General features: G+C 51.6%; 1 protein-coding gene and 2 non-coding genes across 3 annotated transcripts; 1 reads left to right on the top strand and 2 right to left on the bottom strand.

Moving 5' to 3' along the window:
• Nucleotides 1–430: 430 nt before the first annotated feature.
• On the bottom strand, nucleotides 431–2,107 carry LOC135995724 (C-C motif chemokine 5-like). Its single transcript, XM_065647244.1, has 3 exons — nucleotides 2,026–2,107; nucleotides 1,417–1,528; nucleotides 431–518 (listed from the first exon to the last, which is right to left on the bottom strand). Exons 1-3 carry the CDS (start codon nucleotides 2,105–2,107, stop codon nucleotides 431–433), a joined length of 282 nt encoding a protein of 93 aa, XP_065503316.1.
• A 5,543-nt stretch (nucleotides 2,108–7,650) lies between these two features.
• TRNAE-CUC (transfer RNA glutamic acid (anticodon CUC)) lies at nucleotides 7,651–7,722 on the top strand. The gene has a single exon. It is a non-coding gene; the product is annotated as a tRNA-Glu (tRNA).
• A 545-nt stretch (nucleotides 7,723–8,267) lies between these two features.
• TRNAS-UGA (transfer RNA serine (anticodon UGA)) lies at nucleotides 8,268–8,349 on the bottom strand. The gene has a single exon. It is a non-coding gene; the product is annotated as a tRNA-Ser (tRNA).
• Nucleotides 8,350–13,891: the final 5,542 nt, after the last annotated feature.

Genomic DNA, 13,891 nt, shown 5'->3' with positions numbered 1-13,891 from the left:
TTCTTGCTCACAGCATCTACTGTAGCACGGCAAAATTGAGCCAGCTGACCAGGAGGTCAGCCTGGGCTTACATGACAGCACTGATACCTAATTTCGACAGACCACTTCCCACAAATAGCTCTGGAGATAAAATCCCCCTCCCATTCTAGCAGCGGAGGCACAAGGAGGGGACAGTTTAGCTGCATATCACACAGCAGGCTATGCCAAGGCAGGTCTGCAAGGCCAGGAGGTCCCCAGCATCACAGCTGCCTGTGAGGGTAGATAAATTATAATGATAAATGACACCTTTGCAAGACGAAAGGACATCAGGGTTCCCAAGGTGGCTCAGCAGGTCCTGGTGCTCAGCAGCAGGATTTCTAGGTCTTTGCTAAGACTCTGTCAGACAGTCTTGCAGGACTGTCCAGGGCAGAGACCTCTAATCTCCCACCACTCACTGCAGCTCCAGGGCGTTCACGTAGTCTTTCACCCATCTGGCGTCAGGGTTTGCACAGACCTCCCGGTCCTTCCTGGTGATGAACCTGTCAAGTCAGGCAGGGACATATTAAAGCCCTGAAGGGAGAAAGGGACATGCCAAAGTGGCACCCAGGGCTTTGGGTCACCTCCTGGGCAGATGCTGACCTGCCCTGTGATCAGCGGTAGCTCCCAACGGGGTCATTTCCCCTCCCAGCTCCCATCCCACAAACCCCCAAGCATGAGTTGAAGATGTCCTTGCTCGTGGCAGGGCAGTTGGACTAGATGACCTTTGAAGGTCCCTTCCAACCCAAACTATTCTATGATCAGGGGGCTGTGGAACCTGCTAAAATCCAGGGGACAGGGAGAGATCAAGGGTCCTGTGGGCTACACATGGACCTCCTTCCCACACCTTATTCCCAGCACCAGGATGGTTCAAGGAGACCACTTATTTCTCATCTGAGGAGGATGAGTGCTCATGTGCCGCACATGGGACCCATGGTGGATGCCCCCTTCCATTAGTCCAGAGAGACCTTATTGCAGCCTTTCCAGACTTAAAAGCAGCTGATAAGATAGATGGGGACAGACTTTTCAGCAGGGCCTGTTGCAACAGGATAAGGGGTGATGGTCTTAAACTAAAGGAGCTGGGATTCAGGCTGGATACGAGGAAGAAATTGTTGGCCCTGAGGCTGGTGAGAGCCTGGCCCAGGTTGGCCAGAGAGGTGGTGGCTGAACCATCCCTGGAGACATCCCAGGCCAGGCTGGATGGGGCTCTGAGCAACCTGAGCTGGTGCAGATGTCCCTGCTCATGGCAAGTGGGACTGGGTGAGCTCTGAAGTTCCCTTCCAACCCAGACCATTCTATCATTCTATGATTTTATGCTCTTGGCTGCATTGGATGTGAAGCAAAGAGCTCAAAGTCCGGCAGAGCCGTTCCCCAGAACCCAGAGCAGGAGCCGGTACTTACACAACTGCTGGCTGTGAGCACTTGCTGCTGGTGTAGAAATAGTCCTTCACATGACTCTGGGGCAGCTTTCGTGAGGTGTAGCTGAAGCAGCACACAGTTGTATCAGCACCAACTGGAAGAGATTGGGAAAGTCAACATGAGTCTATCACTCACAGCAAGGAGATGAACTGCACAATACCCAGCCGACACCATGGGCAACCATCTCCTTAATCAGCTGTGGAGACCTCTTCTCCTCCTATTTCCCCAGAAAGTCAGCAGGAAGGTGCTGTGAACACCACAGCTTAGTTAAGGTCATTCCTAGGATGCCTTGTTAAATGTTTTGAACTCACTTCCAATGATAAAAATCCCTTCAGTCACCCTGGGGACCACTCCTGAAGCCCAGCAACCAAATTAGAGGTGATGAAACCTGAAAACTTGGATACTTATCAGTAAAATTCATCCCTCAGATAAAAGGATGCTAGAAAGGAAGATTGGTCCCAAGAAAGCAGAGAAAGATATTCACACAGGTTTCCAACCTTCGCAGATAATTTTTTTCCTATTCTGCTTCAAATTTACTGCCAGTCAGAGCAAAATTGCACGACACAGAGCAGAGACAGATACTGTACTCACTCGGAGCAGGAGAGGCCTGAGGAAAGAGGGCAGCAGCGAGGATGATGATGATGATGGAGAGGAATGCTGCATAGACCTTCATTGTGGACGGAGATGAGTTGCGAGGGCAAAGGCAGGACCAGGGCAGATTCTTCTTGTGTCTGGTGGGAGGTGCTGCTCAGTCCTGGGTTTTTATAGGCACGGGGGCCAGATCTCTCAGTCAGATTTCAAGGCGAGCCCTTGGAGTTTCCAAGACGTAAGGGAGCTGATGTCATGGCACCTTTGCCTCAGAAATGCTGAAAAAAAAAAAAAGGAAGCAGCAGGTCTAGGAAATACCAGAATAGCCTTTGTGTGAGGTGAGGTAAGCTGGAGTAAATCGGCAGCAGCATGAGGGCTTGTACTGACCAAGACAGGATATGAAACCACCCTTGAGCAGCAGGTTCACACTTACATTCACCAACACAACAACAGCACTCATCAAGTGTGGGTATGGTGTGTTGTAGAAGAGGAATCTGTCTTCCCTTGGCTATTGCTGCAGTAGAAATGTAAAATAATGTACTCAAGTATTTTCAATGATACCTGCATAGTATTTTAATTGATGTTAAAAGGTGCATTGGCCAGGGCTGCAGATAGAGCCACTGACCTGGAGCATCTCTGCTGGGAGGACAGGCTGAGAGAGTTGGAGTGTTCAGCTGGAGAAGAGAAGCTCCAGGGAGAGCTTAGTGTGGCCTTTCTGGACTTAAAAGGGGCCCATAAGAAAGATGGGGACAGACTTTTGAGCAGAGTCTGTTGTGATAGGACAAGGGGTGATGGTTTTAAACTGGAAGAGGGGAGATTTGGACTAGACATAAAAACCAAATTGTTGGCCCTGAGGCTGGTGAGAGCCTGGCTCAGGTTGGCCAGAGAGGTGGTGGCTGAACCATCCCTGGAGACATCCCAGGCCAGGCTGGACGGGGCTCTGAGCAACCTGAGCTGGTGCAGATGTCCCTGCTCATGGCAGGGGGGGCACTGGGGGAGCTGGGAAGGTCCCTTTCAACCTAAACTGTTCTGTAATTCTATGAATCTCTGAAACTCATGTCAGCATCCCCCCTGAAGGACCAGGAGGACCTCAACTCAGCCTCTTTTTCAAGGACTCAGGCCTTCAGGACAAAGGTACTCAGACCCTCAAAATGGCTTGGGGACAGTGCAGGTCCAGCCGGGGGGTCCTCGCTCCCGTGGTGGGTCTGGGACATTCACGAGCTGGATGCAGGGGGCAGCGCGGGCAGCGCGGGCAGCAGACACGCTCTGAGCTCTGCTGCCTGTGCAGTCAGCGAGGATGTCCGACAGCCTGCAGACTGGTTGTAGATCTAAGCCGGCAGTCTTGGCACCATAAAACACAAAATCCTCAATGCTGTGCCTCCAGTGTGAAGTTCAGGACCTCCCAATCCCTCCTGACACACCCCAGCACCAGCCAGGATGGGCAGCGCTTGCCGGGGAAGCCCCACAGGATGGTCTGACTCTACAAACTCCATCTTCTCCCAGAGACACAGGGCAAACACAAGTGCCAGTGTGGGTTTGGTACAAGGCGGGATGCAGAAGGCAGAGCAGGAGGTTCCCTTGTCCAGGGAGCACAGAGGGACCAGCTCCCATGTGAAAGTGTATCCCCGTCCCCTGTGCACGCTCACAGTCACAGGACTCATGATGTCCCAGGTCCACCCAGGGCCCCCCAACGCTGCCCTTGCCACGTGGTGATGGGCTCCCCGGGATGCCCCAGGGAGCGTTTCCCTTTTTTCCACATCCGTCTTCTCTGCAACAGGCACCAAATCCACAGTTCAGATTCTGTGGTTTCTCTGGGTGTTTTCATGCCTAGTCCTGGTGACAACTGCTGTCCATGACGTATCACAAGCTCACATCCCTGGGATTTCCTTGCCCTCCCACAACCCCTGCAGCACAGTGCTGCTCTGCTCCTGCTGTCCTTCCCTCCCTCCAGGTCTGGGTGCATGGGGGCTGCCTCCCCACAGTGTCCCCTTCACCACAGTGTCCCCTTCACCACAGTGTCCCCTTCACCACAGTGTCCCCTTCACCACGACGTCCCCACAGCTGAGGAGCGGTGCTGCAGGAGGTCCCCACTTGCTCTGCCAGCCCAGGGCTGTGTCAGGGACCCTACTGGGGTGGGCAAAAGCCCATGGCTTTCCCTAATCTCTGGTGACCAGTGACAGAACCCAGGGAACGGCAGGAAGATGTGCCAGGGGAGGGGCAGTTGGACACAAGGAAAAGGTTCTTCACCCAGAGGTGCTGGACACTGGAACAGGCTCCCCAGGGAGGTGTCCCGGCCCCAACCTGACAGTGTTCAAGAAGAGACTGGACAACGTCCTCAGACACACGGGGTGACCTGTGGGGTGTCCTGTGCAGGGACAGGAGTTGGATTTGATGATCCTGGTGGGTCCCTTCCAACTCTGGACATTCTCTGATTCTGTGATTCTAGATCATCCCCCCAGGTGCCATCCCTGCAGGGTTGGCAGTGGTGGTGTCCTGGGGACCCTCAGGTCTCCTGCCTTCAAAAGCACGTGAAAGACGTGGAGCTGAACTGAGTGACTGGCACCACAGGGTTGTCACAAACACACAGTAGTGGCTTTTTTGGAGCAGCACAGCAACACCTGAGCAGCTACTCGGGCTTTGCAAGGGACAAAATCTCAGCTGGAATTTGCCAAGGGACATCTTACTCTTGGAGATGGGGAGAGGGATTATTTATTGCTACTCCCGTATTGCATGTATTTCAGTATTCCAATTAGCCTTTTGTTCTGGCTAATTTATGTATGTATTGCTCGTGCCCCAGATCCATGGAGGGGTGCAGAGCAAGGCGATGTGTCTCAGCCCCCTCTCCTGCTACAATAGCAATTGCATTTTGTACTGAGAGCTGACCTCTTCCTCCTGCCCCAAGGCTGATCCTGAGGCTGGGACTTCTCTTTTGAAGTACATTTTACACCTTCACCACCTGCCCCAGCATACAGCCCTGCACACTCCTGGACTCCAACATGCAGATCCTGGGTTGCATTGCTCCCTCCTTGCATTCGGTGGGATGACAATCCCTCATCTCCCCTTCCTCTGCCATCACAGTTGGAGACAGTCCTGGTGTGGAACATGCCAGTCAACCTGTTTTGATATGCCCAGGTCTGCTGCAGAGGAAGGAACTGTTACTGCCGATGACAAAATATCTGACAGGTCTCGATAGAGATCTAAGAAACCACAGACAGATACTGACACTCCGCCAACCGCAGAGCTGCCAGAGCTCACGCTCTGCTGGAGCTCGTAGAGGCAACTGAAACCATGACATCTGCATATCTTTCTGAAGGCGCAGGGTGTCTGCGCCTCAGCCCTGCACGGCTGCCTCTGCCCCACCCAAGGGATGGCATAATCCCGTACGTCCATTGCACATAAAATCATAGACTCATTTTGGTTGGAAGAACTCCTCGAGATCATCGAGTCCAACCATAACCCACCCCTGGCACTGCCCCATGTCCCTGAGAACCTCATCTCCGTCTGTCCAACCCCTCCAGGGATGGTGACTCCACCACTGCCCTGGGCAGCCTGTTCCAATGCCCCACAGCCCTTGGGGGAAGAAATTGTTCCCCAGATCCAACCTCAACCTCCCCTGGCGCAACTTGAGGCCATTTCCTCTCATCCTGTCCTTGAGAGAAGAGATCAACACCCTCCAACACAGCCCAGCTTTGCCCCTCACTCATGGGGTTGTATTCTGCAGCCCTGACCATCATGGCAGAGATGCCAGAGTGTTGGAAAGATGCCAGACCATTCGTCATGGCTCCATCCTTGCTTCAGGTCAGCTGTTGTGGGGGGGTGACATTCCTCCCTGCTCTCCTCCTTGTCCTGCTCTGCACTCCAAAGCCACCCGCTGCCTCCCTTCGCCCTCTCTTGCTCGCTGCAATGCGGCTCCTCAGGGAAAGGTGGTGGCCAAGGCAGCAGCCAGCGGCTGGGATCCACCAGACATTGCAGAGAAACCTAGGCAGGGCTCAGGGCACCATGGGACAGGGAAGATGGATGCCACATGTCCCTCTGCAACCCCAGGCCATGTCACGGAAGGCTGCAGGGGGGACCATGGGGACCATGTTGGGGTTTGGTCTCAGATGGAGAAGGAAGCTGCACTGGGCATTTTTGGGAGCTGCATGGGACAAGCCACAAGAATTCCCTACGTGCACTGACTCCTGCAAGTCAGAGAGATTTTTCTCCATCCATTTACTTCCCCTCCCAACCACACATCCAAGGAGCACTGGGCCCTCTGCCGTCTGCTGCAGAAAATGTTCCTGGAGCCCGTTCGTTCATCTCCATGACATCCAGGGCTCATCCAGCTGCTGAGAAGCTCCACAGTGGTGCCTCCTGCTGCCCCAGTGCTTGGGGACCTCTGACACCCCCGGTGTCACCCTCTGTGTCACTCTCATTCCCCTTGGGTCTGAACCCTGCTGTGCTGGGTGCTGCAGGGACAAGTGACAGCTGCACTGTCACCTGGAGCCCTGGGCTCTCCCTTGGGCTCTGCAGAGCCCTGGGAAGTGGGGGGCCCATTTCAAGCCCCTCTCCACCTTCCTATTCAGCAGAAAACCTCTTTTTGAGGAGCTGAGTGCAGGTGATGGGAGAGAAGTCTGTCTTTCTTTTTGCCCCAGCCGAAGACTTTTAAAATTTATTTTAATTTTCTTTTTCTTAAGCAAAATATATTCTTAAATATATTCTTAAGCCTTATTTTCTTCAGTGAAATGTATGTGGCCAAGGAAAAAGGCTGTATGTGAATGCAGGACAAGGGTGGAGGGATCGCAAGCATTGCTGCTGCAGGATGCCCGGGCAATGCCAGCACATTGCTGCCACCGTGACGCCCACCCAGGCCCTCCGGCAGCCCGAGCACTCTGGATAACGAAGGCTTGATTCCTTCTGTGGCATAAATGAAGGCAAAAGTCTGCTCCGTCAGAAGGACTCCCTGGAAACCGGGATCACCTACTCTTTGCAGCTCCAGATGAAGTCTCAAAAGATGGCCCCAACTGGCTGTTTTGGCCTAGAAAAACAAGATGCAAATGTTACTGTAAAACCAGTGGGAACGGGGACTCCAGACACGCTCCCTCCACGAGCACAAGTGCTCAGACCCACACAGGGGGGGCTCTGCTGACAACAGCCAGTCTGCCCCTGCACTGCTCTGTTCTCCGGCGGTGACTATGGGGCAGCCCTGGCTGTGCACCAGGAGCTGGGGTTGGTGTGACCATGAAGCTGGATCACCCGCGCCCAGTGGGATGGATGTCCCGCAAATGGGGTCCGTGCTTCACCGTCTGGAGGACTGAACCTCCCTGGTGAACCCCGCAGGGGCTACCAAGTCTTTTCTTGAGCCATTGGCCATCCTTGCCTTCCCCAAACCTGCCTTCGGCGGTGATCAGAGTCTTGGCATAACTGCCTCCTACTTCCCACGCCTGGCAGACATGGGGTCCTCTTGCACAGAGGGTCTTCCGAATGCCACAGCTCTCAGAAAGGAGCAGACACCCATGCAAAGCCCCCCAGAAAGCCCGTGTTGTCCATCCCATCTGGTCATCTCCTTGGGCTGTGGGCTCCAAGCGTCCCTGTCCCTTCAGGGCTTGGTTGGCAGCCACCGACAGGTCCCGCACCACCACCACCTCGTCCCTGGTGGTCTAGTGGTCAGGATTCGGCACTCTCACTGCCGCGGCCTGGGTTCGATTCCCAGCCAGGGAAGGGGTTCCCCGCAGCCACCGCGGGCCCCAGCCTTTTCCTGCGCGGCTGCACAGCCCTCGAGCAGCTCCTGGGGTTTGTTGCGGGGTTCAGGAGCTCCCACGCCCAGCACACGGGGCTAGGCCAGGGCTGGATGAATTTTGTGGGGTGGCAGCAGTGTCCTGTCCACCCTCTGCCATCGGGCTGCACCCCCCAGCAGAAAAATACTCCGGGTAGAGGGCAGCCTGTGACGGGCTGTGGGGAGCTGGGCGACACGGCTGTAGGGAGCTGGGTGACACGGTTTTAGGGAGCTGGGTGACAGGTTGTGGGGAACAGGGTGGCAGGCTATAGGGAGTTGGGTGACACAGCTGTGTGGGCTGGACATGCTATCGCAGGATTTCTTCTTGTGATAAGGAGAGGTGCAGGCTCTGAACCTCTTAACCCTCTGCTAAAGGTGAGGTGTCCCTGGGAGAGGAGGGCCGGGGTGGGAACGCAGGGTCCCTTGGTGAGGGGTGACAGGTCTGTGTCCCCTGTTCCTCCCGGGGACAGGGGCTGCCAGTAAAAGCTCCCGCTGTGAGCAGGATTTGAACCTGCGCGGGGAAACCCCATTGGATTTCAAGTCCAACGCCTTCACCGCTCGGCCATCACAGCAGCTTCACAGAGGGGTCTCCACAGGAGCCCTTGGCTGTCCCCCTGCCCCGGGGGACACGACAGGACCTGATCCCACCCATCCCACCCTGGACATGGGGCACGGGCACTACTGGTGCTGCTGCCACCTGCCCTGCACAGGTACGGAAATCAGCATCCCAGCAATGCTGGGAAAGGGAACGGGGCAGCAGTCACACCACCAGTTGTGGTGACAACTCTCTTCAGAGGAGACCTTCTCACTCTCTACAGCTGCCTGAAAGGAGGCTGGAGCACACAGGGTGTCGGGCTCTGCTCCCAAGTAACAAGCTGGACAAGAGGAAATGTCCTCAAGATGTGCCAGGGGAGGTTGAGGTTGGATCTGGGGAACAATTTCTTCCCCCAAGGGCTGTGGGGCGTTGGAACAGGCTGCCCAGGGCAGTGCTGGAGTCACCATCCCTGGAGGGGTTGGACAGACGGAGATGAGGTTCTCAGGGACATGGGGCAGTGCCAGGGGTGGGATTGTACTCAATGATGTTGAGGGTCTTTTCCAACCAAAATTATTCTGTGATTCTATGATTCTAAGCACTTGTCTGTCCCTGGTTAGGTGCCAGCTGACTCTGGGAACCCATCCTGAGATATCCAAAAGCCTCTTTGGGTTCCCAGAGTTCTGCCCAAGAGCTGTGCAAGTGCTTTGCTATGTCACTGCCACCCCACGCCTCTCCCATGGGGCTTTATCAGCAGTTTGGATGGAAACTTCACCATGGAGGAACTGCTCCTCCATGCTCAGCTTTCAGCCCAAAAGAGGGTCTGTCTGCATTCCCACCCTCCCTGGCCTCTGCCTCACTGGCTGGTGTGATTTCCCTCCTCCACTGGGCAGGGAGGACCACAGATCTGACACTGAGTTGGGCTTGGCACAGTCCCACAGGCACGGATGGATGCCCAGGCATGGATGACCACCTGCTCGGATGCATCGGTGAGTTGGAAACCAGGTGCTCAAACCACCTCCATCACTGGACACGAGATGGTGAGTAGAGCAGGTCCAGCAAATGCGATAGAGCTAAAGAGAGGGGTGAGGGAGGGAATACTGTCCTTGGACAATTATGGAGAGACTTAGGAGAAAGGTTAAGCTTAAATTAAACCCTTTCAGTTATCCAGGTTTCCTTCCACCTGTTCTAGGTGCCATGTTCACATCCAGAGCTGGAGACACAGTCCTTGGATCTCCTGAAGTGCCTGTGGGGTTCAGGTCAGCGTGTGGCACAGGAGTGGAGACCCTTCAGCGCTGGAAAGCCACTAACATCTTGATGGGCACAGTGGTGAAGATGAGGTCTGTGGTCTGCGATGAGCTATTTCTCCTTACTCCTTTTGAGGATGAAGTACTGCGTATCCAAAGAGCTCTGTTGAGGTGAGGTTTTATTTCGACGAGGGTTCAAGCATCCTTCACATGGAAAATGGAGGAACCTGAAGGGACCAGACCAGAGTCCATAGACCTGCACATTACTGGAGCACAAAAGGAGGAGCCTGCTGGGGTCCACAGTGCATATGGAAAGGACAGGGGTGTCCAGACCCCAATGGAGGGACCTGGAGAGGACCAGAGGGGGAGCAGAAGGACCTGGAGAGGCATGGAATCTGAATGGAGGAGCTTGGAGGGGACCAGAGCTTGAAAGAGAGGTCTGAAGGAGTTAAGGAGGGCAAAAGGTATGGTCTGGAGAGTTCTGAAACCCAGACAGAAGGATCTGGAGCACACCAGATCCCCATCTGGTTCTTGCACCCTGGCTGGACTCAGAATTTTGTTGCACTAGCCAGAATTCCCACAATATTTGTCAGAGTTGGTTTCTTTTGTTGACTTTTTTTCTTATCTAATCTAGTGTCATTGGCAGTGAATACCTATTTTCATCTACAACTCTTGTGATATTTACAGATGAAACAATCTTGCCTGGTGGAACGAACAGGATGTTTTCATAGAAAAGTCTGAGTTCAACAGAGAACTGACAGCTCTTCTCTTGTGATAAATGACACTTCTCAGTGTTACACAACAGAGAAAACCACAAGGTCTGTCACAAGACAGGCCTTATTCTTCTTCAAAGAAATGTTCAGACTCTGCTTCCACTTGCAAGTTTTTGCCCTTTGATCTTCCAGGTTTCGGAAAACAGCGACTGCCTTGCTCGAGCGCTAGTTTGCTGGGCCCAGTGAGCTCACTGTTGTGTCCCATTGCTTGGTGCAATGTTGAAGACACTTTGTTCTGATTGTAGAACAGTGCTCAAACATCTCACTGGTTGTAATACGGTGGCACAGGATGATCAAGAGGAGACTGCTACATGTGACTGTGAATGCTCAGAACCCATGCAGGCAGTTACCGTCCCAGGCTGGAGACAGAGACCCTCCTGGTGTGCCAGTTCCCCTCCTCCAGAGCTGCTGGTGATGGGGGTAGATTGGTTGAACCATGGGCAGAAGGAAAGTGCTTTGGGTGAAAGAGATACAGCTTTATAGTCTAATGAAATAAAGAGGAAAGAATCTCTTTGCCCACAGTTTCTCAGTTTTTAATCCACGTGCTTTCAACCCAAATTGCTGTTGTGGGGTTGGTCCCTTACACGTTCTCCAGAGAGCATCCAGTAATGAGACTGTATCCAGACCCTGGATATATCCTTGGGTCCATAAGAGCTATTGCAGAAAGCTGGACTATCAGCTGTGTAGATTGTTCCCATCACCAGCTTTCCCCCTTGTACTACCTTCTGAAACTCCTCTGTTGTCCAGAGGTTGCATTTCAGTGCAGCTTCTGGCCTTGAGCATAGAACCAGATGGTCTTCTCCATGAATAGTTAATGCCACTTTTTAGGGCTTCAGCCTTTATATTTCTGGAAAAAATGGTTTTATTAAATGTTACCCCTGAACTCCTGGGAACTTCTCCTCCTCTACTCACTCTGTGCTGCTAACCTATCACTGCCCTCTTTTTTATCTTTTATCCTACTCGCTCTATCCCTTTACAAGCTCTCCCTTTCATCTGTTGGAGCAGAAGATACACTGGACACAGTTTTGTAAACTGTCCACACCACTGTGCCTTGGACAAGGACAGGCTTGGCTTGTATGGGCTGTAGGCTCTCAGTAGTGTGTAGATAAATTCACAGTTTGAAATATAGGAAAAATATGCCTCTGGAGGTGAAAGAAGGAACTTCATATATTTGAGACTGCACCTAAATTAAGTCCTTGGTCACTGTTATCCTTAAGACACCGTGGTTCACCTCTGGGTTTTACTAGTATAGATGTGTCTTTGTAATGAAAATGGGTACTGAAAGTGCTTTCGGGAAAATCAAAGGTGTGTCAAATGGGGAAGGGGAGGATGTTGCTTTTTGCCTTTAGGATGGGAAATAAGGAATGTAATACTGAGCTCTTTTTTTTTTTTTTTCCCTTTTTTTCTTTTACTTAAGTTTAATGATCTTGTTGATACACCTAATGCTTAATTACATGTTTAGCAAATACCATCAGTGGTCACATAGCTACGGGTTGCTAGATTTACACAAGGATTTAAAGGTCAAGATCTGCAGCCCGAATAGTAACACCGAGAAGTAATATCAGTATTATTGAGAAGTAATGTTAGTAATGCCAAGACCCTGAATGAGAAGAAGTCTGCAGTTTCTAAACAGGACAGGGAACAGATCTGATGGAGGAACCTGCTACTTGGAGGCTAATTAATGGATAATTAATGCCCTGGCTGCCCAGATGTCTTGAATGCTCTGCTGAATGAACGTCAGTCTTGGAGGGCAGGATACAGTGGTTTCTCTTGAAGCTCAAAAGATTGCATGAAAACACCATAAATCCTAGTTGGAGGGGACATGGGACACCTTACCTGTGGACACATGGAAGCCCTGGGTCCTGCACTTACACCCAGGCCCCAGTCACTGGTAGGACACATGTAAAGTTAACCCAACGTTTGCATGGCAGGTGGCTGCAACCTTGGGAGCAGCATCGGGCCACCCGCGAGGGATGGCGCTCACCCTCTAACGCAGGCGGTGCTCCTGCGCCAAGGGCAACCGGGACTGCCCAGGCTGGCACTGGGGCACTAATGCGATTGCAATGGTTCGTGTCAAAAATACAGAAGAAACAGAAAAAAACCACCTTTCAGGTACCCGGACTTCTGCTTATGTACGTTTTGTAGGCAGAAAGCTGGATGGACAAGGCAGAGCGCCTGCCAGGGGGATCAGCGTCCCTCTGATGCTGGGGCCAGCTTCTGTTCCTGGTTTGGAGTTTCTTTTTAGGGGAGAAATATTTACATTGTATTTTCAGCTTCTGAAAACCCAATCTTCACTTTTTTTTTTTTCCAGATTTAAAATCATGGATGTTTGTTAGCAGTGTCCTTTCTCATATTTCTTTTTATTTATTTTGTCTTAATAAGAACTGTGAAAATATTTAAAGAGTAGGAAGGTTTGGCTACCTAATCTTTCGAGATTTACATGACTGACTGTCAGTAAAAACTCAGCATTGTATTTTGTGATCAGACTGACAGATGTTCAAATAACTAATATTTTTCTGCTACCTTCCCGTTTGTCCACTGAAGTACAGCCCTTTTTCTGAGTGTATAACTATTGTAATCCATGTTGAAGTCCACAGCTGACCCAACACTTTGATCCTTTCTGGATATTTCAGGTTGCAATCTCCCATTTTGTACCTCTGGCCTGTTCTTATTTGCACAGGTGTAACATTGCGTCTGTCCATATTACTACAAATATGATTTTACTGGAGACAGCTCGAACTTGCTCTGTGGAACCGCCTCCTTCTCCATCCAGTCTTTGTCATCCGCAGTGATCAGCAGTTATTTTATATACATTTCCGAATCACTGACGATCTGCCTACTATTTAATTACACAAACCATCTCACTAAGCAATATTAAACGGACAAAACTTTGGTTTTCCTTGATATAAATTTTGGCAGGTACACCATTCGGACACGCTGTATTTGGACTTCCGTGTACTCCACAAATGCAGGTGGGCAAAACGACCCATTTCTGTCTTCTCAAACTATCAGATATGCCAACCAACAGGGAAGAAGAAGCCAAATTTCCCTGTCATCTTTTACCATCATAAAATTAAGCTGATACCTTTCACTTGCAGAAAATAAACGTGTGCCTTTATTCTGGCTTGTCAAAAAGGAAGTCAATATTTACTCAGAAGGAATGGAGAAGTATGCACCTTTCTGCTTAATCCAGGGAAGCAAACCAGCAGATATTTCCTCTTGGCACAATCTGGTCCTGGTTTCTCCCTTTCTGGCCACACCCAGGTCAGACCCAGCTAATTTCTGCCCTAGTGGAGATGCTATAAAGGACTGGCTTGCTTCCCAGTCCTACCAGCTCTGCAGAGATGGCAGGTAAGATCAGTGGCTTTTTAAATATTATATCTGTATTTGACTGTTTTGATATTTCTGGCATGGGTATTATTGCGGAATGGATGAGCCCAAGGAGATGAGGAGACAGAGTAAAGTTTTAGGAGCTAGTTGTCCTTCATAATTCCTTCTTCCCCTGTATGTGAAGCGAGAAAAGACATCTTTCTTGCCTCAAGTAGCAATATCCTGCAAGATT

Source organism: Caloenas nicobarica, chromosome 17 (assembly GCF_036013445.1).
Source record: "Caloenas nicobarica isolate bCalNic1 chromosome 17, bCalNic1.hap1, whole genome shotgun sequence".
NCBI lineage: Eukaryota > Metazoa > Chordata > Aves > Columbiformes > Columbidae > Caloenas > Caloenas nicobarica.
Note: the sequence above shows the minus strand (reverse complement) of the source record. Positions and strands in the feature narration are given on the sequence as shown.